This window comes from Camelina sativa, chromosome 14, assembly GCF_030686135.1.
Source record: "Camelina sativa cultivar CO46 ecotype springtype chromosome 14, ASM3068613v1".
Lineage (NCBI taxonomy): Eukaryota > Viridiplantae > Streptophyta > Magnoliopsida > Brassicales > Brassicaceae > Camelina > Camelina sativa.
In genome coordinates, this window is record NC_141893.1 from 8,042,530 (window position 1) to 8,066,484 (window position 23,955).

The window sequence follows — 23,955 nt, forward strand, 5'->3', positions numbered from 1 at the left end:
ACTGGAGTAACTAAAGTTTTCAAACTTGGAGCCACAATTATTTAACTCAAAAACAAAAAAATTAGGATGGAGCCAAAGTCACGTAACTCAAAAAAACTGAAAAAATAAAATGGAGCCAAAACCAAAATAACTTAGTTCCATTAACCTTCTATATATATTGACATAGATTTACACCATTAGTCAAAATCATCAAAATGGCGTTTCATAGTTTTGATCTAAATTTACCACCTCAAAATAATGAGCAAAATATTTTGTTTGATTTGAATAGAAGTCCAAGAGAGTTTACTTCAGGTATTTTTATTAAATTATTTTTAGTAAATTTATTTATAGATGTATATTGCTCAATTTTTTTATATATACATGTCATAAAGTATTTAATGTTTTTAGTAACTTTAAGGAGATATTTAATTTTGAAGACATGAATCATGTTATTTATTTTAGTAGGATTATGATTTTATTTATAACATATTTTGTTCTTTTTGAAATATTGTGACAGGAGAAACCATATTAGAAAATCCTCAAGAAGCTCATGTTCGTAGGAAAGAAATGACAGATGGTGAAAGATTAAAGGTTTACCATGCTTTGTTGGAAAGAAGCAACAATGGAACATTGAAGAGGACCCATACAAGGGAAGTTGCTAATTTACTGTCCGTACCGTTGCTAATTGTACAACGAATTTGGAAGCTGGCTAAAGATATTCCTAATGGTGAAGTTGTTGATGTCTCGCATAAGAGAAAAGGTAAATGTGGTGGGAAGAATATTGTGTTTGACCTTGATCGAATTGTTGATATTCCATTCAATCGACGGAAAACTTTACGGTCATTGGCGGTTGCTTTGAAAATTAGTCGGACGACGTTGTGGCGATGTCTAAAAAGAGGGCTCATTAAACGACATTCAAATGCCATCAAGCCACGTTTGACGGAAAACAACATGAGAGCTCGACTGCAATTTTGTCTCTCCATGCTCGACAGAACTACTTTGCTCGGTCATCCGAAGTTTGTTGATATGCATAATGTTGTGCATATCGATGAAAAATGGTTTTATATGACAAAAAGGTCAGAAAACTATTACTTGCATCCCAGTGAAGAAGAGCCATATCGTACATGTCAAAGTAAAAACTACATCGGCAAGGTAATGTTTTTAACTGCCATGGCTCGTCCAAGATTTGATAACAATGGAAATGAGACATTTTCAGGAAAAATAGGAGTTTTCCCGTTTGTTACAATGCAACCAGCTCAAAGACATAGTAGAAATCGAGAGGCGGGTACTTTGGAGTTAAAGCCCATGACTTCCATCAAGAGAGAAAATATAAATGATTTTCTCATTGGAAAAGTTCTTCCAAGAATTCGTGAACGGTGGCCACAAGAAGATTTTGAGAAAACAATATTTATTCAACAGGATAATGCAAGAACCCACGTTGATCCAAGGGATGAGGATTTTAGAGCAGCTTCTTCTCATCATGGTTTTGATATCCGTTTGATGTGTCAACCACCAAACTCACCCGACTTGAATATTTTAGATCTTGGATTTTTTAATGCCATTCAGACACTACAACACGAGGTGTGCCCAAAAACGATTGAAGAACTTGTTTCTGCGGTGGAAGTTATGTTTGATGAATATCCTCCATATCTGGTGAACCGGATTTTTGTGACTTTGCAATCATGCATGCAAGAAATTATGAAAGTCTAAGGATCAAACAAGTATAAAATCCCACATATGAAGAAATAATGTCATGTATTCATGATTGCATCATACTAGCTTTACGAAGACATCGTAGGAGTGTAGTAGTCAGTAAAGCGTGCGGCATTTAACGTTATCTGGCTTCGTACCATCCAATTGGTTTGCGGCCATGGGATTGGTTTGCACCACATCGAGCGGTGGATCACCCAATCCCATCGTAGCTGTTGGATTTTTCTTTTCTGTTTCCAGTTAACAGTAACCATCAATCAACGATCCTATTATAAAAACATAAAAAAGTGAGTCAGTATCAAAATACTCAAAAGATTCACTTTACGATGAGGCTTTTTGTAACGGGCCATAATCCCATGGAATCACATCGATAAGGATTGTCTTGTTCGAGAAGTAAGTAACTCTCATAGTTTTAGTTAGTGAAGATTTTGGATTGATTAGTCCAGCATTGAGAACTCGGAGCTGAACGAGTTTGTAAAGATTAGTTTAGTCAAACATTCTCCAAGTTTATTTATTTGTTTTTATTTCACTCTTTAAACAATTTTCATTCTACATTTTGTGTTTATGATAGTCAAGGACAATCCAATGCTTTATGATCTCTACTTGATTTATTAAAATTTAAGAAGGATATTATATTACTGTATATACAGTATTAAATATATTTTAATCAAGATTTATTTTACTTAATTATAAAAAATTATAAATGGTTTCGAGTAAAAAAGATATAAATAAATTAATAGGTAAAGAATTCTAAATGAGCTCAATTTGTGAGTTCCGACCCAAAAGAATCAGGAAGAGGATTGATAAACAAAAAGGATTCACCTTTACTGAGAGAGGGAGAGAGAGAGAGATTGAAGCAAGGAAAAAAAAAAAGTGAAGCTTGGAGAGAGACCAACCACGTAGAGGATTCTAATTCGTGGTTGCAAACGAAGGACCCAGAACAGAACACGATACAGTACTCTCCTCTCTCTCTCTCTCTCTCTCTCTTGGGCTGTTGCTTCTTCGCTTCAATCTCTTTCCTTGTTAACATAAATTTCTTCCCCAAAGTTTCAATTTTTCTTTGGGTCAGTTTCTTGTGTTGATCGATCACTCCGCAGATGTCGAACGAAGACTCTCTTCCGGCATTCACTTTGTTTGGTTTGGATGATGTCGAAAATTACGGTCTGGTGAGTCCTCGCGGATTACAAACAATGCATGTTCTAGTTTCCGATTGTTTTGGTTTAGATTTTCGTCAGGGTTCTTGTTTCCTTAAAGATCATTCATCTGTATCTAAAATTTTCATTCTTTCCTTGATTTTTCTAGGTCAGTGAAGCAGACAATTCGTTACCTATAGAGATACACAATCAGGTTTTTCAACTTGTGGAGAAGGGTAACCAAGCTTTCAAAGAGTCTCGCTTTGAAGAGGTCAGACCCCTTTTCATCTTTCTTGGCCTTTTTTACTTTCTTTAGGGATAGAGAAAATTGGTTCTTAAGAGAGAAGAGTCAATAGGTAGCACAACACAAAGCATGATGATACAAATTTAAGGCATGATGTTTGTTGATTATCTTGTAGCTTCTTTGTGCGGTTTACTTTGTTGAGTGGCTTCTTGGTGAACATGATAATATGATAGTAGCACTTATCAACCTGTTTTCAAGTTGAATATTCCGCAGATTCGTGGTAGTTTAAAGCTTTGATACTGGAACCCAAATGAGACAGACACATCTGTTGCTCTTGCCAATAACATAGCTTTTTTTTTTCTTTTCCCTACAGGCGATTAGTAGCTATTCAAAAGCCAGTACTATTAAACCTCTTGACCCTATTGTTCTTGGCAACAGAAGTGCTGCTTATATAAGGTATGGTTTCGCAAACCGATGCCCTCTTTTTTACTTCCAATGGAGTTGTCATGTTTTTTTGATCAAAAATTACAATGGATCGTGTATCTAGTTTTGCCTTTTTACTCAGTTTATGGATAATACACCGTGTTGGCATATTCTAATCTTTCTCCATCTCCCATCCGTTTTACTTTATAGATTTGGCCAATATCTGAAGCAGAGATCTGCATCAGTTTCTGAATATAGACCTCTGAATGGCTTTGATATGTCGATGCTTGGGGAAGTATGTATTCTACTTGCTAAATTGTTACTACCAGTTGCAAAATTCATCAACCCTGACTCACCCTTGAAAACTTGATATTTCCTGCAGCTTGCTCTAAAGGATGCTGATAAGCTGATGAATCTACAGAGCAGTTCAGTGAAGTCATATACTACAAAGGCTTGCGCCCTCATGTTGGTATGTGCTCAGTTATTCTTCTGTCTTTAAATTCATGTTGTTTTTTAAGTCAAGGTACTACTATCAAGAGTTTCTCGGTCTACTTCGTGTCACATGTGTCAATTTTATTTATTTTCTGCAGCTAGAAAGATATGAGGCAGCTCGTGATACTATCCTCTCAGGTCTACAGATTGATCCCTTTAGGTACATCTATGTGTTCTGTTCTTTTTTTCTTTATTGATACGTAACTATGTGTCGTTTTTAAGTTTGGGGTTTCTTTCTGATCGCATGAAGCGATCCTCTCCGATCCAATCTTCAGGAACTGGAGAAAGTGATGCCTACTTCGATGAGTAAAACCCATGAAAAGGCTGAGCGTTCTGATGATTTTGATTGCACTGTTTGCCTGAAATTGCTGTATGAACCTGCTACAACTCCATGTGGGCATACGTTCTGCCGATCATGCCTCTTTCAGTCAATGGATCGTGGTGGGTTTTTATGGTTGATTGTTTTTTAATTCCTGAAAAAAACTTCTTTTACTATTGTGTTGCTTATTAATTCTTTGTGGAATATAGGCAACAAATGTCCACTATGTCGAACTGTTATTTTTATGACCCCAAGAACATGTGCTGTCAGGTAATTGTTTTAACTTTCTCTATTGACCTTATAGCTACATGCCATACTAACTATGTGCCTGTAGCTTGTGTTTTAATCTTCTACTGAAGCAACTTTGTGTTGGCAGTGTGACGCTGAATAACATCATACAAAAAAACTTTCCAGAGGAGTATGCTGAAAGGAAATCAGAGCAAGACACTCTGGTCCACTTGGGCAATGAAAGTATGCCCCTTTTCGTCATGGATGTGATCATCCCCTGTCAGAAGTTGTCTCTTCACATATTTGAACCACGATATCGACTAATGGTGAGTTCTTTCAGTTTTTTTTTTTTACGAACTTAAGTAGCCTACTATTTGCGGCGGTTGGAACTCGTGTAGTGTTAAAAAAAAAGTTCAGCTCGATATCACAAAACTCTGAAATGATCTAAGACTGTACACGTTGTTTTAAAACTCTTCATAAAGACACGGACACTCATTTTAGGAATAGTAGACTGAAACAAGAAAGTGAAGTGGGGAAAAGAGAAAGTGGTCTCTGAGTGAGCCTTAATAGACTGAAACTTTTATGGCCACTTTATTCCGCAGCAGTAGTACTGTTTGTACTCAGTACATTTATTAATATGTGTTGACTGAAACAGGTGAGAAGAATAATGGAAGGAAATCATCGGATGGGAATGGTGGGTGTAGTGTCATTTTTCTTCTTTTAATATCATTATGCATTCGTAAAAGATGACTAACTAGTAAGGTTTGTCCATTCCGATGTTCATAGGTAGCTCTTGATTCTGCGACAGGTTCCCCAGTGGATGTTGCTTGCGAAGTTGAAATCACAGAGTCTGTTTCTTGTTTCTTTTTGATAATATTTGATGTCCTGTAGTTGATGATTTTGAATTACAATAACTCACTCAAATTCTGCTAATGTTTTGGAACTACACAGGTGTGATCCACTCCCGGATGGACGTTTTGTCCTGGAGGTGAGTATCATTTTCATTACTTCTTGAATCCATATTACTTGGATCTATTAGACTAAATCTCTGATGCCGTGGCATAGTCAACCTATAGAAATCATTTTTGGGCTATCTGGTATTTGATTGAGACCTAAACTGTTGATAAAAGTAGTTTGCAGTTTATTATGTTTCAACTTATCTTGTGGCGTTATTTCATATGTAACTTTCAAATAATTAACTTAATACATATGATTTCTGCAGCTGGAAAGCCATAGAAGGTGCCGCATTGTAAAAGCTTGGGATCAAGATGGGTAAGCCTTGTCATTCTGATCGTTTGATATCATTGCTCATGTTTTGTTTTTAACAATGTCTTCCTTTTTGTGTTGGGATTTGATCATGTTCCCAAATTATATTTTTTTCAACATGTGTGAAGATCATATATTTAGTCTTCTTGTAAATACATGTCTGACATTGTTATATACAATCCTTCATTGCCGCATATTTAGACACAAAAACGCTGAACTTCCTATTACGCTTTTTGCTTTCCAGGTATCGTGTTGCAGAGGTTGAATGGGTGACAGATACCCCACCACAAAGCGAGGAAGATAAAGCAGCTGTATGATTTTTCTCTACTTTTTTTTTGTGAGTTTATTTCCTTTCTCTTTTTTCCTCAATTTTCTTTATGACTTCTTAAAGCTGCGGGAACTGACGACCAATGCAGCATCATTTGCTCGGTCATGGCTAGATAGAGCAAAGGAAGCAGCTAGACAAGGAGGTAATACATTAGCTGAGAAACGGAAATGAATTACTCATGAGTTCTGATATTTCCAGCCTAGCTATAACAACTGAAACAATTCATTAGACCCATACTCAAGTACTGTTTCTTTCAAATATCTGGCTATTAATGTCTTTCCTGGGCCATGCTCATGCTCATGCTCATGCTCAAAATCAATAGAAACAAGGGTCTGTTGATACTGTCTTAATCTTCAAACCGTCTAAAAGCTAACTATGAATCAACCATTGTCTTTTATGATTTGTTTTGAGCGTAGTGTAACTGATTAATAGTTGTGCCACTTGTTTATTCTTATATTTTCAGACAGGATCTAGTCTTACCCTTTTTCTTTGTTTTTGCAGACAGAAGACGACTTGAAATACTTCTAAATGTCGAATCTATGATCCCAACGCCTCAAGATCCTGAGCGCTTCAGTTTTTGGGTAATGTTGTTTATCAACAAAACACACTACTATAGCCATGTATTCATTCACTAGTGTTGAATTGTTGCTCAATGAGTTCTTTTGGCCTCAGCTTGCTACATTGACAGATAGGAGACCTTCAGAAAGATTGGAACTGCTTCGGCTTCAGGATACTGGAGAGGTACTTGAATACAATCTAGTCTAAGATTTGCTCGACAAATCTCATAGTTTCACGAGTCCATTTCGTTTGATTGTTGAAACTTTATGTTGCAGAGAATAAGGCGCGGGTTGATATATCTCCGATCAGTAGAAAGAGGATGCAGAATGCAATGAACCGGCATCATCAGGGGGGGGGGGGGGGGGGGGGGGGTTGAATTGCCGATTAAACTACTGGGATAAAAACTTGGGATCTGTTGATAAGAAAGTTGACAAAAACCATTATTTTTTAAAAGCAATACATAAGGTAGAGATCCTTGTAGGATTGCTATCATCCTTGGTCGATCCAGTGTTGTAGAATTTGTTTGCGAGTGTATTTTTTTACCTTAATTATCATATTCTTCATGATGCTGCAAACAAAAAGAACCGAAATATCAAAAAGTATACCAAATGCATTATTACAGTGTTTGAGTTTTGATTAATATTAAGAAATTCTTAAATCTGATCAGTAGACACATGTGAGTACACAGAATATATATTTTCACTAGAGCACAATGGGTCACAATCCTGATCCTGATGATACAACATCATAACACCAAGCGTCATAATCCAACATCACTACCATAAACCATCGTCACGAGGCATCATTAAATACCATGACCACCACGCCACATATCACTCACCATAAACGAAACGAGAGGGGGTCCCCAACTTTGGAATAAATCAGTAATTTATGTACAACTACAAATATGCTGGTCTTCTTTTATACAACTGGATTTTACATAGATATACGCTTATGATAATTGTGCTAGATCTTTACAATATGCCTGGAATTCATAATTTGCGTGTAGTTACTATAATTCTCAAAAAAGAATAACTTATTAAAGAAAGATTATATTAAGAAATAACATTAACAAAAACTGCTTCATGGCTTTATCTCTATATTTGCTTTTGATCATCACAGTTTCTGAAGATCTTGTTAACTTTGTGTTTCTCAAACCATCAAATATGCATCTAGTCTTTTGAGTTTTTGTAGCTCTCATCTGGATCCACTTGGGAAGCTTTTTATGACACAGACAAGTTTATGCGGAGTCTCTCATTTCCCTTGTTTCTTACCTGCAATTCAAAAAGGTCATACACTTGTTGCTCACCATGTCTTAAGATCTTTTAACTAAATATTGTAAACTAAAACAAAAACACAAAGTGCTGAATCCGAAAGCACTGAATCTAGGAGATCACAGGGCGCTATTGCATTATGTTTTTACCTTTCTGGAACCAAGATTTTCGAACTAACTGGCGAATCTGGCGATCATGGCGTTCTAAAAGCTCATCAACTCCATAAGATTTAGACAACAAGGGGCCTGAGAACTCAACTTTTTCATCATTGTCTTCGTAACCCTGTCAAGGTCTCAACTCATTAGCATCATTGATTTTTTTTTTCCTTCCAAATTATCCTAAAAGATGGACTAAGCAAATCATGCATGTTCTACTTTATCCTCTCAAGTTTTTAGGTGAATACAAAAAGTGGGAGAGAGACAAAATTATTTAAAGTAATAAAGCTACACTCAGTCAAATAGCAATCAGGATCACTTTTTCTTCATTTTAAGATGTCAGTGTCAAACATCAATATGAAGCTTTCAAATCCATAGCTTATTGCCATTGCCATTAGCAAGCTTATAATAACTAGCATATCAGAAGTTTCAGGATCATAACTTTGACTTATATAAGTTAAGATTGGTATAAGAAAGGTTCAGCCAGGTTCTTAATTTCTCTCGGGTGGAAACGTGGGAACCTAATTATACAAGGTATCTAGTATATCAACTAGGATTTCAAAATTGTGGGAAAAGGATTACTTCAATAATCTAAAGACGTACCAAATGACCCAGCTTTGCTGCCTTTTCTTCTTTTTGATAAAGTGCCAATGACAGTTCCTGTGAATGGTACTCGTCAGAAGTATCAAAAGAATCTGGTCGTTCAAGTTGCCTCCACTTCTTTAGCATTGAAAGCTTTAACATTTCATACGCCTCACGGTCTTGGGAATCCGTTCTTGCGTGATGTTTTTCTTCATTTTCTTTCTCATTTATCTTAGAGTCAACGTCAGTGCTCTCACTAAAAGCAGGAGAAGGTCCCAACAGGTTAGTAATGTGACCTCTCGAGAGTGATCTATTATGTGATCTAACACATATGTCATCTTTTCTTCGCTTTGCCCATGCAAAACCACTTGATACAGAGACTTGTAAAGGCCCTGAGAAAGGCACATCTCCTTGTAATGCGTTCTTCACATGAGAGGCTTCATCTTTTTCATGATTTGATGATGGCTTTTGTGGTTTCTCACATATTGTGGCATCACTATCAATCGAATTATGTACTGAATGACCATTACGTTTATGAAATTTCTGAGAATGGTGCCGCACATCCTGCAAATTGACAAATGAGGAAGTTTTTAATCTTTTGCATTTTTTGGCCTAAGGGATTCCCTCCTCAAAAATGCTGATAATAATGTAAACAAGAGAATATGTTAAAAGTACCTCAACTGGTGCCAATTTGGCACATGCAGGGGGCTTCCGTGTTGGCTTCCTTGATTCTGTACCACGTCTCCCATTCCCACATATTTTTTTCCTGGAATATCAAAAATGACATAGGGGAATAATGAATAAGTGCTTCCAGGACGTGAAATTTTAGGAACTTAAGCGTGTGTTTCTTCAAATATATAGTGACGATGATGGTAATTAATGAAATTCTGACCTAGTTGTTTCTTCCCGATGCTTTGCATCAATCTCCTTGCTAGGCGAGTAAACAGGCAAACTTGAGGGATCACAAGCAAAAGGCTTTGAAGTAAAATACTGAAAAAAATAAAGGGAATAATGTCTTTTCAAATGTGTAACAATACCAAAATTATATCTTCCTGGGAATCAAAAATTCTTCAAACACGATGCTGTTATAATAGCTGAATCACAAAATGGTTACCTGAGAAACAAGGGCAGTAGAGGCAGAACCACGTTTGTGAGGCTCTATAGAAAGAAGAGTTTCTATAAGATTGATGTCAGCATCAGACAAATCTTTCAAAGTTTCTCGGAGACAACTATCATAATGTTGCTGTGGTTTGAAAAGCATTGCGTGAGGAAGTTTGGACTTTTTCCAGTAATCTGCAGGTGGAGATCCACACAGTTTGAATATCTTGTGCAACTGTTCGACCTGTAGCATACATTTCAAGAAACAGAGCAATATACAGAATCAAAAGGACTGAAGCTACTTATTGCATATATTTTACAAGACAACATTTTGTGGTTTTACCTCAGTCCTTCCCTGCAGAACCGGTTTCCCGAGAAGAAGTTCAGCAAAAACACAGCCAACACTCCACAAATCAACAGATGCACCATAGTCCGTAGCACCGAGCAAAAGTTCAGGGGGACGGTACCACAGAGTCACAACTCGACTAGTAAGAGGTTGTTTATTCCCAGAAGCATTGCAAAAGTTTGCTAGCCCAAAATCAGCCACCTTTAAAATCCCTTCATTATTCACCAAAAGATTTGAACCCTTAATGTCCCGATGCATCACGCCTCGTGCGTGACAATGTTCAAGTCCAGACAACAACTGTTTCATGTAACACTTAATCTGCAAGGCCAGAGCAACAACAGTCATATATATCCCTCAGTAACAATCCGGACAAAATATAAATCAGTACAAAGAAGATGATGCTTTTAATGAAACTGACCTGTGGAGTAGTGAAGTTGATATCAGGGCTAGAAAGAAGACCAGTGAGATCATGCTCCATATACTCGAAGACGAGATGTATGTTGCAAGAAAGCTTTGAAGTAACAATACCTTGTAGTTTGATAATGTTGGGATGATTTAATCTCCTAAGTATCAGAATCTCTCTAGCCATGAACCTAACACTCTCCGGCTCAAAATTGTCAAATCTAACCTTCTTCAAAGCCACAATCCTCCCAGTTTCAGACTCTCTCGCACGGAACACACTGCTATAAGTCCCTTGTCCAATCTTCAAATCCACAAACCAAATCATTTTCAAACGTAATCTACAGAAAGAGTATACTGTATATTTAAAAAAGAAGAACAACCTTTTCGAGCTTTTCGAAAGCGTCGGATCGAAATGGAACCCAACCATGAATAGCTTCACCGGCAACGTTGCTAAGCCACGCAGGCCAACCAGCTGCGACTTGCTCAGCCTCAAGGTACTTGCTCAAGTTACCGAGCCGGAAACTCACCGACTCACTCATGCAGTTCGAACTCGCTCGGCCAGACTCACTCAACTCACCAAACTCACTACCGCTCTTCTTGCTACTACTACTCTTCTTCCCGCTCTTACTCCTCCACGACAAAAGCCTCTTCTCCGTCGGAGGATCCTCAACCATAATTCGACCGGAACCAGTACAAACATTTTCCTTGAAAACACCAGAGTGATCGATCGCCGGCGTAACGGAAACAGTTTGCTTCGAGCTGACACAACCCATTCCTTCTCAGAATTGTGTTTGGTCGCTCGCTAGCTCCTCCTCCGCGTCGTCGTCAACACACGTGTACCGGAATTATATCTTTTTAAGCAGCGCCGGTTACGATCTGAACCGTCTCTGTACCGGATCCGGATTCGGATTCAACTGCAACTATTGCAGTTGCGTTATATACAGAGAGAGAGGAGAATGTTTTTAGCGATTTATTTTTCCGACTCTTTTTTTTTTTTTAATTTCGGCGTGAATTGCGGAAGACGACGGTCCTTTATAATTAAAAGTTAAAACTAAAATGTCGTGAAATCAGAAATAGAAATGTTTTCTAGGCGAAATCTACGGTAAGATTTTTTTTTCGATCGACAATGATTACTCTCGTGAGTTGATTGATCACCAGTTTATTTTATTTTTCCCGCTTACGTTGAGTAATTTCCTTTTTTTTTAAGTAAAAGTAACTTACAACTTTTATGTTTGTTTTGACATTATTTGACTTTACATTGTTAAGAAATAGAATCGATACATTTGTAGGATTATTAGCAAATGGAACGAACGAGTTTTGACTAGCGGCGACCAGTGTGAGAGTGAGCTAATACGGCCAACAAAACAACGGTGGGTTGTTGTTGACTAGTTTGGACATTTTTATTACTTATTTATCTATTTCTTAAATACATCTATTTAGTCATTATAAACCTCACACTTGTCTTGTCATGTGCCTTAGGGGGTCATGTGTGTGTGTGTATTATACTACAATCACAAACATTGTTGTATTTTTCTCATTCGTATTGTTTGTGTGTTTATACCCCCTCAGATATATGAATCGATTCGGAATAATTTTTGTTTAGTAACCGAAGTGGTGGTATCAAAAATGCTTTTGGAGAGTCCAATAATACTGAAAGTAAAGATAATTCTTTTGGGATTTGAGCTTCGGGCCTTGTGTAATCAAATTCTTATTCCATATTGAATTATTGTTGGATAGATATATCATGTGACTCTTACATAACAGAGTAATAGTATTTTTTCCAACCAATCTATGCATGTATACGTGTGTATGTTTGGAGCTGCATTTATTGTTCAAAATCCGAAATTTTGAACATCCCTTGCAACTACCCCATTTTTTTTTGAAATTTTCTTTAGGTATTTATTATGAACAGCAATTTTTTCTTTTTCGGTTGAAAATTTGAATGCAACTTACTATATAGATGGAAAAAAAAAAGAAATAAACATTTATATATCAGAGCAAAAGAAATAAAAATTAAAGGAAATTTATATTGACTTTAACTTTTTTTTGGTAGACATCTTTCTTTAATTAGGCTCACACATAATTGCGCACCTTTCCCGTTTTTTGATATTTCATGTCTCCACGACCAACCATTATTGTTTCTCGTCTATCTATTTAGTAGTAGTGAATTAGGTGGTTGATGTATAAACAATCAATTTGTTGACTTGAAGTTAGGTTACAATGTGCAAGCAGATATTTTTATTTCCAATTGTATATCATCGCAACTCTCACAAACAATGGTTTCCAATACGTAAAATAATCTGACGATGGATCTGCCAAATAATGAGTTGAATCAAAGCTTTACAAAGACATGGTTTGATTACTTTCTCTATGATGGTAACTCGCATGCGGCTTTACCATCTTTGGACTTGGACTGACCGAGCAGCTCGGCTACGGTTTTGCAGCGACATTCTTTTCCAGGTCGTAACACATCTCCATAAACCGCCATTTCGATAACATCTAGCTCCTTGTCTGTTTACATTAGTAGGAAAATCTTAAGAAAGTTATAAACTAATATGCATAGAATAGACACACACACACACACACTTGAGTCCACTTGTGTATAATCATTGCAATGTGTCAGAAGATCAAACAGATCTAACATTCTGTTGAGTCTTTTTGGAAAGAAAATGCAATTCCCAAGAGCATTTAACACTTTGCTTCACTCCTATAAAAATGTAAACTTAGCAACACACCTAAAACCAATTCAAGGCTTTGCTTTTTGCATTTAAAGAAGATTCCTAATGGCTCAAGTGCAATTCCTCAAGTAAAGAAACAACAAAAAAAAAAGCCATAGAGAAAGAAGATCTAAAAGCAAAAGCAGCTCCCACATGTATGAGTTTGGCATAACTTCCAATGAACAAGCTAAGCTATACAAGTATCTATCTATACTCTTCATGATCGTAGTCTCTCTACATGATATTTGACATAATGAACACTGAAAAAGAAACCCCAACAATGTAATGATTAAATCTTATGAGATGAGTAAACCCAAATGAACCAAAAGTTATGATTTTTAATCACCATGTTAGTAGTACATACCCGTAAATTGCAGACCACAAGAGTAGCTCTTAAGTGTGATCGGATCCACATTTTCTTGAGCTGATTTTAATCTGTTAACTCTTGTTTGAAGTATCTGACAATTCTCTGCTATCGACTCTCCACCTATTCACAGAAATCAACACTCAAAACCCTAATTTCAAAAATGTCACATTTGGGGGAAGAAGAAGGGTTGAGAGAAGAAGAATCAAACCTTTGGAGTAAGGAACAATGTGATCATACTCGAAACAGAGACAACCACTGCAGTTTCCGAAACGTTTGCAGACTACGTTCCCGGCGGCGTCTTTACGCCACCTCTCGGGATGTCGACCAGGTACGATGTCAGCATTAGCCCAGCATTTGTTCTTCGCTTTCCCATCGAAGAAACGTGGTCTCTCTTCTCCGTTAGGTTTTGTATTGGAGCGTGACGGCGGCGATGAAGGCGGAGACGGAGGAGGAGCTGATGTGGTGGTGGAGTTAGAAAATGAGGCGGAGTATGATGACCCCATCGATATCTCGCTCGCGTCCTTCTCTCTCTCCAATTTGGGGTTTTTGAACCGGGAAGGTCGATTAAATTCGGTTTACGTAAAGGTAAACCGAACCGGAACTTGTTGTTGTTTGGCGTTTGCTTTGCTAGATGTAGGGTCTGACGGGTTCAAACGCTGCGGTTGCGGTTACGGTTGCAGGAGATTGCGGAAGCGAGCGATTGCGGTTTCAAGCGTTATTAAGCGTTTTGAACGACTGGTTTAGCGATTTAAAATTGGTGTGTTTGCGGGAGGTTTACGACTGGTTGACCAGCGGATGCAATTGCGGTTGGAACATAATATATAAATGTTTAAAAACACAAAAATTTAATTAAACTTGATATATAATTTAAATTTATTAAAAAAATACTAAAATAATTATTCAAAAAACAAATAAATTTCATATTGAAATAATTATTCCTTTATGCATTTGGCTTTTCACCAAAAATTTAATCAAGTAATTTGATAAATGACAAAACATATGCTTTAGATCGTAGATCTTTTATCTTTTCTCTTAGATCGTGGGTCAGTAGTTGCATCGGTAGGAATGGTTAAGTGAGAGGTGAGAAGAGTCACTGGTGATTTGTTTTAATATTTTTCACAAATAATCTTATTTTTTAAAAGTTTCTGATGAAATATTATATTTATTTAGATTTTTTGAACTTATGTGCGATGTGTCATTAAATTTACATCAAGTTTTCCGGGTTATTGTTAATTGGAATATTATTTTTTTCTAATTGTTTATTTTATAATCTCTGTAACCGTATCCGTACTTCATTTTCTCATATCCTTAATGAGTAAAATGGTTAGATAGAAGATATAACACAAAATAATTTCATTATCATTGATTTCTTTTAAGTTATTATAAATAAATAAAAAAAATTCCAACCGTAAACGCTTGCGAGAAGCAGCTTTTGAAATTCAGTGGTTTGAAGCGGTTGGGAGCGATTAGGAGCGATTGGGAGCGTTTTATGTGATTGGTTCTAATCGTTAGCAACCGCTACCACCTGCAAACGTTGCGTTTGCGGGAGGTAGCGGAAGAACCAGTCAACACCGTAGATGATAATTTCTCCAATTAGCTTTGTTACTTCTATCTTTTGCGCATTTCTGACCATTTCTTTGGCATCAGATCGATCAAATCATTGGACGAGGTTGGTATGGTACCTATGTAGGCTTGGCTTTTCGGGTTTTTCGTTTCGTTTGAAATCCTTCGATTTCTAAATTTTGGGTCTTGTTCTAATCCCATGAGTCTGATGTACAAGTATCTCTTAAGTCTTAACTATGAGTTGCTGTTAGTTTTTTTTTTCTGGAATGAATGTTAAATTTGAGGACCAGACTGTAATAGTTCTAGGTCGAAGGTACAAACTTGAACAATATTTTTGAAAAATCGACCATGACACATGGATTCAGGTTCAAGAGATACTTGTACATCAGAATTTATATAGAGGTTGTTTGATTGTTTTATGATAAATCTGTTTGCTTTATGTTGCGTGTTAGCCTTCTACTAATATCATCAGTGCTACTACTACTACATGTTTTGCAGATACACTACACCTTTAAGCTGTTAACAAATTTAGTTGTATAGAGCAAGGGCCTATGTACTTGTATGGCGCGCGGCAATGATGAAACAGCTGTAAGTTGTTGTTAGTCCTGTATCTTATTGTCTCCAAAATATATTTAATTACGACCATATTTCTCCATTATCTAATTTAATATTTGAAAAGGAGACTCGTGAGATTGTCAATGTCTATCATCTCTACTCGTCTTCTTCCATCAGGATCCTGGCCAAAAAAAAACTGAAATTTCAGAGCGGTGTAGTTCAGAGAGGGAAAGAGTTGGAATCTAAAAAGACAGTCTTCACTGATTAGTAAGAAAGTATCAGGATTCAAGTGCCATGTGTCATGATGAATCAAGATCCTCAGGAGGTGGTGGAGGACAGTCAACGACGGCTGTATCAACTGGTGGAGGGAGAAGTCGTGGTTTTTTACGCGGTTGGCAGATCCATAATACTTTATTTAACATCAAGATCATGATTCTCTGCGGCTTCGTGACCATCCTTGTCCTACTTGCAACAATCAGTATTGGGAACTTTGGAAGCTCTTCCAACGCTGACTCTGTTAAGCAGAGTTTCATCAAGGAAGAAACCATTCCGATGACTATCCTCCCGGAGATCCCATCTGATTCGAATTCGACGGACTTGGGTGCTGCTGAGCCGCCTAAAGCTGAGATTTTTACTACTCCCAATGCGACGTCCACTCTAGGTCCGAAAGCTGAGATTTTTACTACTCCCAATGCGACGTACACTCTAGGTCCTAAAGTCACCAACTGGGATAGTCAACGCAAGGCATGGCTGAATCAGAACCCTGAGTTTCCTAGTACTGTCAACGGCAGAGCTCGAATCTTGCTTCTCACAGGCTCTTCCCCAAGCCCCTGCGACAAACCAATTGGAGACTATTATCTGTTGAAATCCGTGAAGAACAAGATTGATTACTGTAGGCTTCACGGGATAGAGATTGTGTATAACATGGCCAATTTGGATGAGGAGCTCTCAGGGTATTGGACGAAACTGCCAATGATAAGGATATTAATGCTGTCTCATCCAGAGGTAGAATGGATTTGGTGGATGGATAGTGATGCTTTGTTCACTGATATACTGTTTGAGATTCCGTTGTCTCGGTACGAGAAGCATAATCTGGTGATACACGGTTATCCGGACTTGTTGTTCAACCAAAAGTCATGGATTGCATTGAACACTGGTGTCTTTCTGTTGAGAAATTGTCAGTGGTCGTTGGATTTATTAGATGCTTGGGCTCCAATGGGACCAAAAGGGCCTATCCGTGACGAAGCTGGGAAGGTACTGACAGCTTATCTTAAAGGCAGGCCAGCATTTGAGGCCGATGATCAGTCGGCGTTGATATATCTCCTGCTTTCACAGAAGGATAAGTGGATAGACAAGGTTTATGTTGAGAATCAATACTATTTGCACGGGTTTTGGGAGGGTTTGGTTGATAAGTATGAAGAGATGGTCGAGAAGTATCATCCAGGATTGGGGGATGAGAGATGGCCTTTTGTGACACATTTTGTGGGGTGCAAACCGTGTGGCAGCTATGCTGATTACGCAGTCGATAGATGCTTCAAGAGCATGGAGAGGGCTTTTAATTTTGCAGATAATCAAGTGCTTAAGCTGTATGGGTTTAGCCACAGGGGATTGTTGAGCCCCAAGGTTAAGAGGATTAGAAACGAGACAATTTCTCCTTTGGAGTCGGTAGACAAATTTAATATTCGAAGAATGCACGTGGAAACCAAACCATAGAGCTAGGAAAATTGAATGAGTGAATGGAATCACAGCTTGGAAAGATTACAGGAAACATATATAGGTAATATACGGATGCTCTAACAACCACAATGCAATTTGTTTGAATGTGCTGCACTTGTTCCTTCTGCTTCATTGTCTGTTGTTGTTTGGAGAAATTTTAGCTGCCAAATTCTTTTTTTTCTGTAGATGTTTACTGTCATTTTTAGTCAATATATGGAGAAATTTGATACTGCAATTTTGTTTTGTTACTCCTCTATTGGCATCTCTGAGCCTCTTAGACCAATCAGCTTTGGAGGAAAGGTTGCATATGTCTTTGGTAATTCATTCCAGGGACATAATTCGCCCAGTTTCTAGGCATTGGCATTACCACTTGTATGTAAAGTATATATAGAAAGAGAGAGAGAGAGAGAGAGTTAAGGAGAATGATGAGAGTTCTATTCAGCTATGAACAGAAAGCAATATTTTTTCACTTTCAGGATTTCGGTAGAATCTCTAGTACACTAAAACTGGGCAACTCGCGAGGACATTGGTTTGTGTCAGATAAATGTTTCGATAGATCACTGGTCTTGTCCCAATGAAGAGAGGCTTGTCACTTGTGAAAGTTAAGAATAACTTGTAAATCCCCAAGCTCTGTTTTACATAGCAATAAGCCTACATACATGTAACTCTTTGAAAGTAAAACTAGCTAATGCAAACTATTGTTTCATAATTTAAGGTACTACATATCTTGTACTTATATTTTGAACCATGGAAAAGGATGGTTGATAAATTAATATCATTGATTTTTTTTTTGTAATGGTTTTGGCAAAATTTTATCTAAAAACTACACTTTCTAATATTGAAATATTTGGCAGTCCTAACATATTGTATTTTACCCTAAAGTCTAAACTCTACACTGTATGTAATTATAGAATTATTTATTTTTAAAGAGTAATTAACCTGCTTAATGGGGATTGTGATCCACCTATTTATTGGTGTTTTAAGAAAACGCGGAAAAGAAAAGATTACACTTAAGAAAGAAATCGGAGACTCTTTGATCGGAGTATCCTAAATTCCCGATGGCGAAGGAAACTCCGTCGTCGTCGTCGTCGGCGTCGGCGTCGATGCCCTCCATTCTCAGAGCCTATGCGGTGCCTATCTTACTCTTCTTCCTCGCTATGCTCTTCCAGCTTTACCTTCTTCCTCTCTCCTTTCCTCCTTCTCACTACGACGGTACCCTCTCTCTCTCCCTCTCCCTCTCCCTACATAATCATAATCGTACTGTACTACTACAATTACCTTCCGTTTTGATCGTTTGATTTGGATTTCCTTGTGGTTTCTCTTAGTTCTGGGTGTGAAGATGTACAGTTCAGTGGATGAAGTTAAAGAGGCCTACGATAATATTGCTTCTAAGTGGTACCTTTCTCGATCTGGCGAATTGTTTTTATTTATTTTTGTGTGTCTTGTCTCAACCTAGAATTTGGATTTAGTCCCATTCTTCTGCTAAGCATGCAATTGGAATGTATTTCCAATTGAATTTGATAACTAGACTTTAGGTGTTCTAAGTAGAAAAATATGTTGCAGACACACTGTATCAACCTTTGACAACTTGATTGTTACAGGGATTCAGGTTCAGGGAGTTCTCTTCCTGCTGATTTTATCAAGGTTGGTCGATTTTTTTCTGTCTAGTGCTAATCGAGTTAGTCTTTTGATGTGTGTAATATTGCTTCTATTTATATCATCGCTACTTTGCTTTATGCAGATACAATACGCCTATGAGCTATTAACAAATCCTGTTTGGAAAAGGGATTATGACATATACGGCATTGATGAATCAGTTGTAAGTTGTTAGTTCTGTATCTTTCCCTCATTTTGATTTCTTCTGTCCTTTCTTCTTCTTCTTTTTTTTTCTTTCAAATCAGTTAGTTACTTGTTTTTAATGGTTGCAGCATATTATAGAGCAACTTGAAACACAATATGCTGTGGAAGATTTTGCAAAAATAAAACTTCCCCTGCTGGAACCTGTTTCTTATGGTCTGTTAACTAATACACCTCTTTGACATTTCCATTTCTAGTTCTTGAATTCGCTTTACATAATTCTTTTTCGATGACAACTGGTTTAATGTGTAAAAACGCTGTTTTAGAGCCTGAACATGAAGGATTTGTGTCAATTACGTCTCAAGACTTTGCATTAAAGTTCCAAGATTCCAAGCCATGGCTCATTCAGGTATAATCTTTAAAACAGTTGTACCCTTGGTATAATGTAATGCTACATCTTATCTAACTTCTTAATACATGTAGGTGTATTCTTCTGGTAGCAACAGCTCTGCTCAGTTCTCTACGGCTTGGAGAAGGATTGGTATGATTTCTATTTTCTGTAGTATGTTTAAAGGGCAAACCACTTGCCAGCCTTTGTTAAAAATATGAGACAGTATGAATATAGATTGAAGAGCTAGAACAGTGCAAATGGCAAGGGAAACTGAAACTGAAGTACTAGATTAGACAGTGTTAGTTTTTCAGGAAAGATATATGGTGTCTATAATGCTAAAAGCAAGTATAACCATATGACTGCAACCTGATCTCAAAAGATATGTTTTAACAAGTAGGAGGAACAAATTAATAGCTAACAATTGCTTTAGACATGTTTTTCCGTGGTTGGAACCATTTACGCTCAGCTTCTTGTATAATTGCAGTTTCTTTGTTGGATGGGGTTGCTAATCATGCGATGTTAGAGCTTGGTGATGTTCAACTGGTTACCTACCTTGCTGAGAAGAAACCAACAGGACAAGTATTTTTCAGAAAAGGTAAGTTATCACTTTCCTCACCCTGCTGAGAACCTAAACGAAAACTGAGAATATTCAAAAGTTAGTAAAACTAAAAACTAAACTGAAGTAAGTATAGAGGATGATCCATTGGGAGAGAAGAGCAGTGAGGATCTGTTGAAACTGGATCTAGAATTATATAAATGTACTTGGGGAGTAAAGTACATCCAGTAGGTTTAAACTCTTTTGAACATTAATATACAGTTCCATGTATACATTCAGACTCATTCTGTTATCACTATGGTTGATATTTTAGAAAGCTGTAATGATTGTCTATGCCTTGGGTGAAATGCATGGATTTTTCTCCTGTTATATAACCTCATATTATGCATGCAGGCCTTCCTTCAATCGTCTCTTTCCCCCCACATTGCAAAACTGCAGACTGCCTCATCAGGTAGCTCACTGACTGAACCCTTTAGTTCAATGACTGCCTCTTGGAAGTAGTCATTTGAATGATTCTTTGTGCTTCATTCTTCTTATTTACCAAGATAATAATTTTAATCCTCTTACTTGTTAGGTTTGAAGGGGAGCTGTCAACAGATGCAATTACTGACTGGTTTGCAACCACTGTATTGGGTTTACCTAGAGTTTTCTATCACACAAAAGAAACACTGGTATATATAGCATTCTTTAAAGCCATCGTAATGTGAAGTTTTCTGCAAATAACTTGAGTTTTATAGGAACCAACTGAATTGTACGGCCTAGTGACCTAGTCGGTAGTCTATACTGCCTTGAGAAATGGTAGTCTACAAATCAGACCTTTCAGTACCTGAATATCATAGCCGTCTAGAAACAGCAAAGACCGTGCTTTGGGGGAGAGGGATCTAGGTCTAACCATGTGAAGAACTTTATTGGAAACTTTGATCTGATTTTAGCTGCACACCTCTCAGTACCTGAATTATTTTGAATTCTTTTATGTCATGGTCTGTAAGAGTGATACTGTTTGCTTACATGTTTACTTCATCTCCATCCGTTTAGCTGCTGTGTGTTGCAAAAATTTCTGGAGTCTAGATCCGGTGATATTTGGCTTGTGTTGGATATTCCAGTCTCTTTTATTAGGTGATTAGAAATACGTTTTGTTTCTCTTTTTTGGAAATAATTAGAGATATATTTCTTCCTACAGGTACCCAAGTTCCTTTCCAAAGTTCCACCTAATAAGGTTTGTTGAACTTCTTTTTTTTCTCGTTAGATTTAGCCTTTATCAAGCATTTTTTCATCCTTGTAACTTAGGAATAACATATTAACCAGACATAACAGTTCCCTTTATCGCATCTACGACCTAAACCCTTTTTGTCCTGATCTTTCCCATGCTCAAATAGGTGAAAGTCATTTTATTCTCACAAACGGGGGAGCGAGCTTCTCCTGTTATTCGCCAAGCTGCAAAAGATTATTGGAATTTTGCCTCTATATCTTACGTGCTTTGGAGAGAAGAGGATGCATCTTTCTGGTGGAATGGGTATGTCATTGCACTTCTTAGTCTGTTTATCTACGTTACTGTCTATTGCTTCTGGGAAAGATTTCTTATTGATATGCGTGTTTTGGTGGTAGGAAATGGGTATCCCTTTGATTCTTCCACCGCATGATTAGACATTGGCTCATGCCTCATCTCATATTCTTCTCTTGTAACAGGTTGGAGGTGGAATCTGCACCTGCCATTGTGATTATGAAGGATCCGGGTTTAAAACCTGTTGTTTATCATGGTCCTTTACCATCTTGAACTGAGTGTTTTAAATTAGTGTTGAAACATGATTAGAAAACTAATTGTATAACATATTCCATCTCTCAGGATCTGGCAACCGTACATGGTTCCTGGATATTTTGGAGCAGAACAAGCAATTACGTAATTCCTATTCCTCCACTCGTTATATGTTCAATATATATTTGGTTTCTGCATGTGCTTTTCTCTTTCTACTCAGTTTTTGGTCATGTAGTTGAATGATTTTTGTTGGTTTATGGTTATTTTTCTAAAAGAACTTCCACAACTAAGAAGCACTATGTCAATGGAACTTGGTTGTGATGCACGAGGATACTCTCGAGCTGGTTATGATAAAGAAACGTGGTACTGTGCCATCCTTGTTGGAAGACAAAGCGTGGAACTCAATAAGATGAGAGAAGTGAGTCTAATATATTTTTTACGTCGTCCATTTTATCTGATGTTCTTGTCTGAGTTGTCTCCGTCTAATCGACAAGTTTGTAGACCATGTGCAGGGTGCAAGATGCTTTGTCTAAGTATGACGGATCAGATGAGGCTTCCAATGATCCATCAATAGGGCCAGCAGCTTCTGCACACAAAACCAAGCGACTTTCATTTGCGTGGCTCGACGGAGAAGTCCAGAATGTAAGTATTATTTACACTCATCTTATCGCATTTGAATCTGTTCTGTTTCCTGAATCCATCATAATGTTTTAAGATCTCATGTTTAGAATTTAAAATCTGTTACTTACTACCATCCGACTCCCTCTGGATTTGTCGTCCAGAAATACTGTTTCTTCTATGTTCAATCGGAAACCAGCTATGACACGTGTGGAACCAGGAGGGCACCAATTGATGTCCCAAGGATATTGATCGTTCGGTACCATAAAAATGCTACAGAAAGTGCTAATGTAGAGCAGAAATCAAGTAAATGGCCCAAAACTGTATGGCAATCTGAAGCTGACGATGTTGATCCCGCAGCACAACTTGTTGTTAGTTATGACGGACCAGCTGAAACTCCCGAGGTACAGTATTAAACAAACTCCTATGATTCACAAATCTGCAGTAGTTTTTGGTGTTGACTATGTTACACTGGTTGTCTACTCTTTTGTAGATCATCAAGTGGCTATCAAAAATGGTTGATGATGGTGACAACAGAAACCTACCTTTCTATGTAAGTAAACCTCCGTTTTATTCATCGTATGTATACATGTTTCTTATCACATCCCTCACTGTTATCTTTCACTCTAATTTTCAGAGAGCAAAAACTCCGGATCTTGTTCCAGAAAGCGCAGAACCGATGAGATCAGGAGTCCCGAAAACCGTAAAAGCAACACAGAAATTGTTGAGCATATGGAACAGATTCAAAGACTACCTAGCGGATCCAAGAATGGGACCAACATTGCTTCTAGGAGCATTGTTATCTGCAGGCAATGTTTGGTGGATGAGAAGCCGATCAACACAACAACCTGTTCAGACAAGTCAGCCATCACCAAATCAATCAGACGATAACGTAATAATTTATAATTATTCTCTAGCCTTTTTTATACATCATGTATCTCGTTTTCAGTTCAAACCCCCTAATTAAGAAAGGTTGGTGATTGTTTACAGGTGGAGGATGAGAAGAAAAAGAAAGAGAGAAAGAGAGAACAACGAAGGAGGAATGCAAAGGTAGAAGCTCCTGCTTCGATCACTGATTACGAACCTAAAGATGCTGTCCAAATTCTATCTTCAGGTTCCGATTCTGACTAATATATTAACCCTTAGGATCCTTCTGACTTTTTTTTTAGACATTTACATTTTGTTGCTTTGTATTTTTCTTTTTTTTTTTTTTTTTTTTTTTGGTGTTTTCTTGGTGAGAGTCATAGATTGAATTTTAAGTTACCACAGTAATTTACTTTTTTATCATTTTGAACACTTCAAAAATATTCGATCCCCGTTTGCAAATGTAATACCATTGTACAAAGATATTGATGTTTTGGCGTTCAGAAAGCTATCAAATCATG

General features: G+C 37.4%; 5 protein-coding genes and 1 pseudogene across 14 annotated transcripts; 4 read left to right on the top strand and 2 right to left on the bottom strand.

Annotated features, from left to right (window-relative positions):
* The first annotated feature begins 194 nt into the window (after positions 1 to 194).
* LOC104743384 (uncharacterized) lies at positions 195 to 1,689 on the top strand. The gene is made up of 2 exons (XM_010464473.2): positions 195 to 291; positions 497 to 1,689. Exons 1-2 carry the CDS (start codon positions 195 to 197, stop codon positions 1,687 to 1,689), a joined length of 1,290 nt encoding a protein of 429 aa, XP_010462775.2.
* A 756-nt stretch (positions 1,690 to 2,445) lies between these two features.
* On the top strand, positions 2,446 to 7,261 carry LOC104740565 (uncharacterized). 2 transcript variants are annotated; one of them, XM_010461200.3, is made up of 19 exons: positions 2,446 to 2,644; positions 2,787 to 2,855; positions 2,992 to 3,093; positions 3,440 to 3,522; positions 3,700 to 3,784; positions 3,872 to 3,958; positions 4,080 to 4,141; positions 4,232 to 4,422; positions 4,510 to 4,570; positions 4,677 to 4,854; positions 5,184 to 5,222; positions 5,315 to 5,376; positions 5,480 to 5,516; positions 5,751 to 5,800; positions 6,039 to 6,105; positions 6,186 to 6,264; positions 6,624 to 6,703; positions 6,795 to 6,863; positions 6,956 to 7,261. In XM_010461200.3, the coding sequence occupies exons 2-19, from the start codon at positions 2,787 to 2,789 to the stop codon at positions 7,013 to 7,015; spliced, it is 1,461 nt and encodes a 486-aa protein (XP_010459502.1). In that variant the 5' UTR covers positions 2,446 to 2,644; the 3' UTR covers positions 7,016 to 7,261. The 2 variants fall into 2 exon arrangements, with proteins under 2 accessions (XP_010459502.1, XP_087339455.1); XM_087483329.1 differs by having other exon boundaries at positions 2,523 to 2,855; positions 4,257 to 4,422.
* Positions 7,262 to 7,550: 289 nt separating this feature from the next.
* Positions 7,551 to 11,669, bottom strand: LOC104740566 (protein IMPAIRED IN BABA-INDUCED STERILITY 1). 2 transcript variants are annotated; one of them, XM_087483328.1, is made up of 10 exons: positions 10,918 to 11,669; positions 10,664 to 10,838; positions 10,554 to 10,581; positions 10,133 to 10,453; positions 9,806 to 10,033; positions 9,584 to 9,681; positions 9,367 to 9,457; positions 8,713 to 9,255; positions 8,104 to 8,236; positions 7,551 to 7,954 (listed from the first exon to the last, which is right to left on the bottom strand). In XM_087483328.1, the coding sequence occupies exons 4-10, from the start codon at positions 10,439 to 10,441 to the stop codon at positions 7,935 to 7,937; spliced, it is 1,422 nt and encodes a 473-aa protein (XP_087339454.1). In that variant the 5' UTR covers positions 10,442 to 10,453; positions 10,554 to 10,581; positions 10,664 to 10,838; positions 10,918 to 11,669; the 3' UTR covers positions 7,551 to 7,934. The 2 variants fall into 2 exon arrangements, with proteins under 2 accessions (XP_087339454.1, XP_010459503.1); XM_010461201.3 differs by having other exon boundaries at positions 10,554 to 10,838.
* Positions 11,670 to 12,758: 1,089 nt separating this feature from the next.
* Positions 12,759 to 14,225, bottom strand: LOC104740567 (uncharacterized). The gene is made up of 3 exons (XM_010461202.2): positions 13,830 to 14,225; positions 13,619 to 13,741; positions 12,759 to 13,048 (listed from the first exon to the last, which is right to left on the bottom strand). Exons 1-3 carry the CDS (start codon positions 14,122 to 14,124, stop codon positions 12,906 to 12,908), a joined length of 561 nt encoding a protein of 186 aa, XP_010459504.1. The 5' UTR covers positions 14,125 to 14,225; the 3' UTR covers positions 12,759 to 12,905.
* Positions 14,226 to 14,958: 733 nt separating this feature from the next.
* LOC104740568 (xyloglucan 6-xylosyltransferase 4 pseudogene) lies at positions 14,959 to 18,251 on the top strand (annotated as a pseudogene). 6 transcript variants are annotated; one of them, XR_015579301.1, is made up of 4 exons: positions 15,175 to 15,290; positions 15,683 to 15,772; positions 15,917 to 17,516; positions 17,932 to 18,251. The product of XR_015579301.1 is annotated as a xyloglucan 6-xylosyltransferase 4 pseudogene, transcript variant X6 (transcript). The 6 variants fall into 6 exon arrangements; XR_015579296.1 differs by lacking the exon at positions 17,932 to 18,251 and having other exon boundaries at positions 14,959 to 15,290; positions 15,917 to 17,690; XR_015579299.1 differs by having other exon boundaries at positions 15,683 to 17,516.
* Positions 18,252 to 18,354: 103 nt separating this feature from the next.
* On the top strand, positions 18,355 to 23,915 carry LOC104743385 (uncharacterized). Of its 2 annotated transcripts, none has more exons than XM_087483330.1 (20): positions 18,355 to 18,667; positions 18,781 to 18,850; positions 19,057 to 19,099; positions 19,197 to 19,274; positions 19,384 to 19,468; positions 19,579 to 19,661; positions 19,736 to 19,793; positions 20,128 to 20,238; positions 20,593 to 20,650; positions 20,774 to 20,870; positions 21,380 to 21,415; positions 21,576 to 21,712; positions 21,886 to 21,956; positions 22,043 to 22,096; positions 22,228 to 22,370; positions 22,454 to 22,594; positions 22,735 to 22,974; positions 23,064 to 23,123; positions 23,208 to 23,462; positions 23,561 to 23,915. In XM_087483330.1, exons 1-20 carry the CDS (start codon positions 18,514 to 18,516, stop codon positions 23,699 to 23,701), a joined length of 2,115 nt encoding a protein of 704 aa, XP_087339456.1. In that variant the 5' UTR covers positions 18,355 to 18,513; the 3' UTR covers positions 23,702 to 23,915. The 2 variants fall into 2 exon arrangements, with proteins under 2 accessions (XP_087339456.1, XP_087339457.1); XM_087483331.1 differs by having other exon boundaries at positions 18,416 to 18,667; positions 23,064 to 23,127.
* The last annotated feature ends 40 nt before the right edge of the window (positions 23,916 to 23,955 follow it).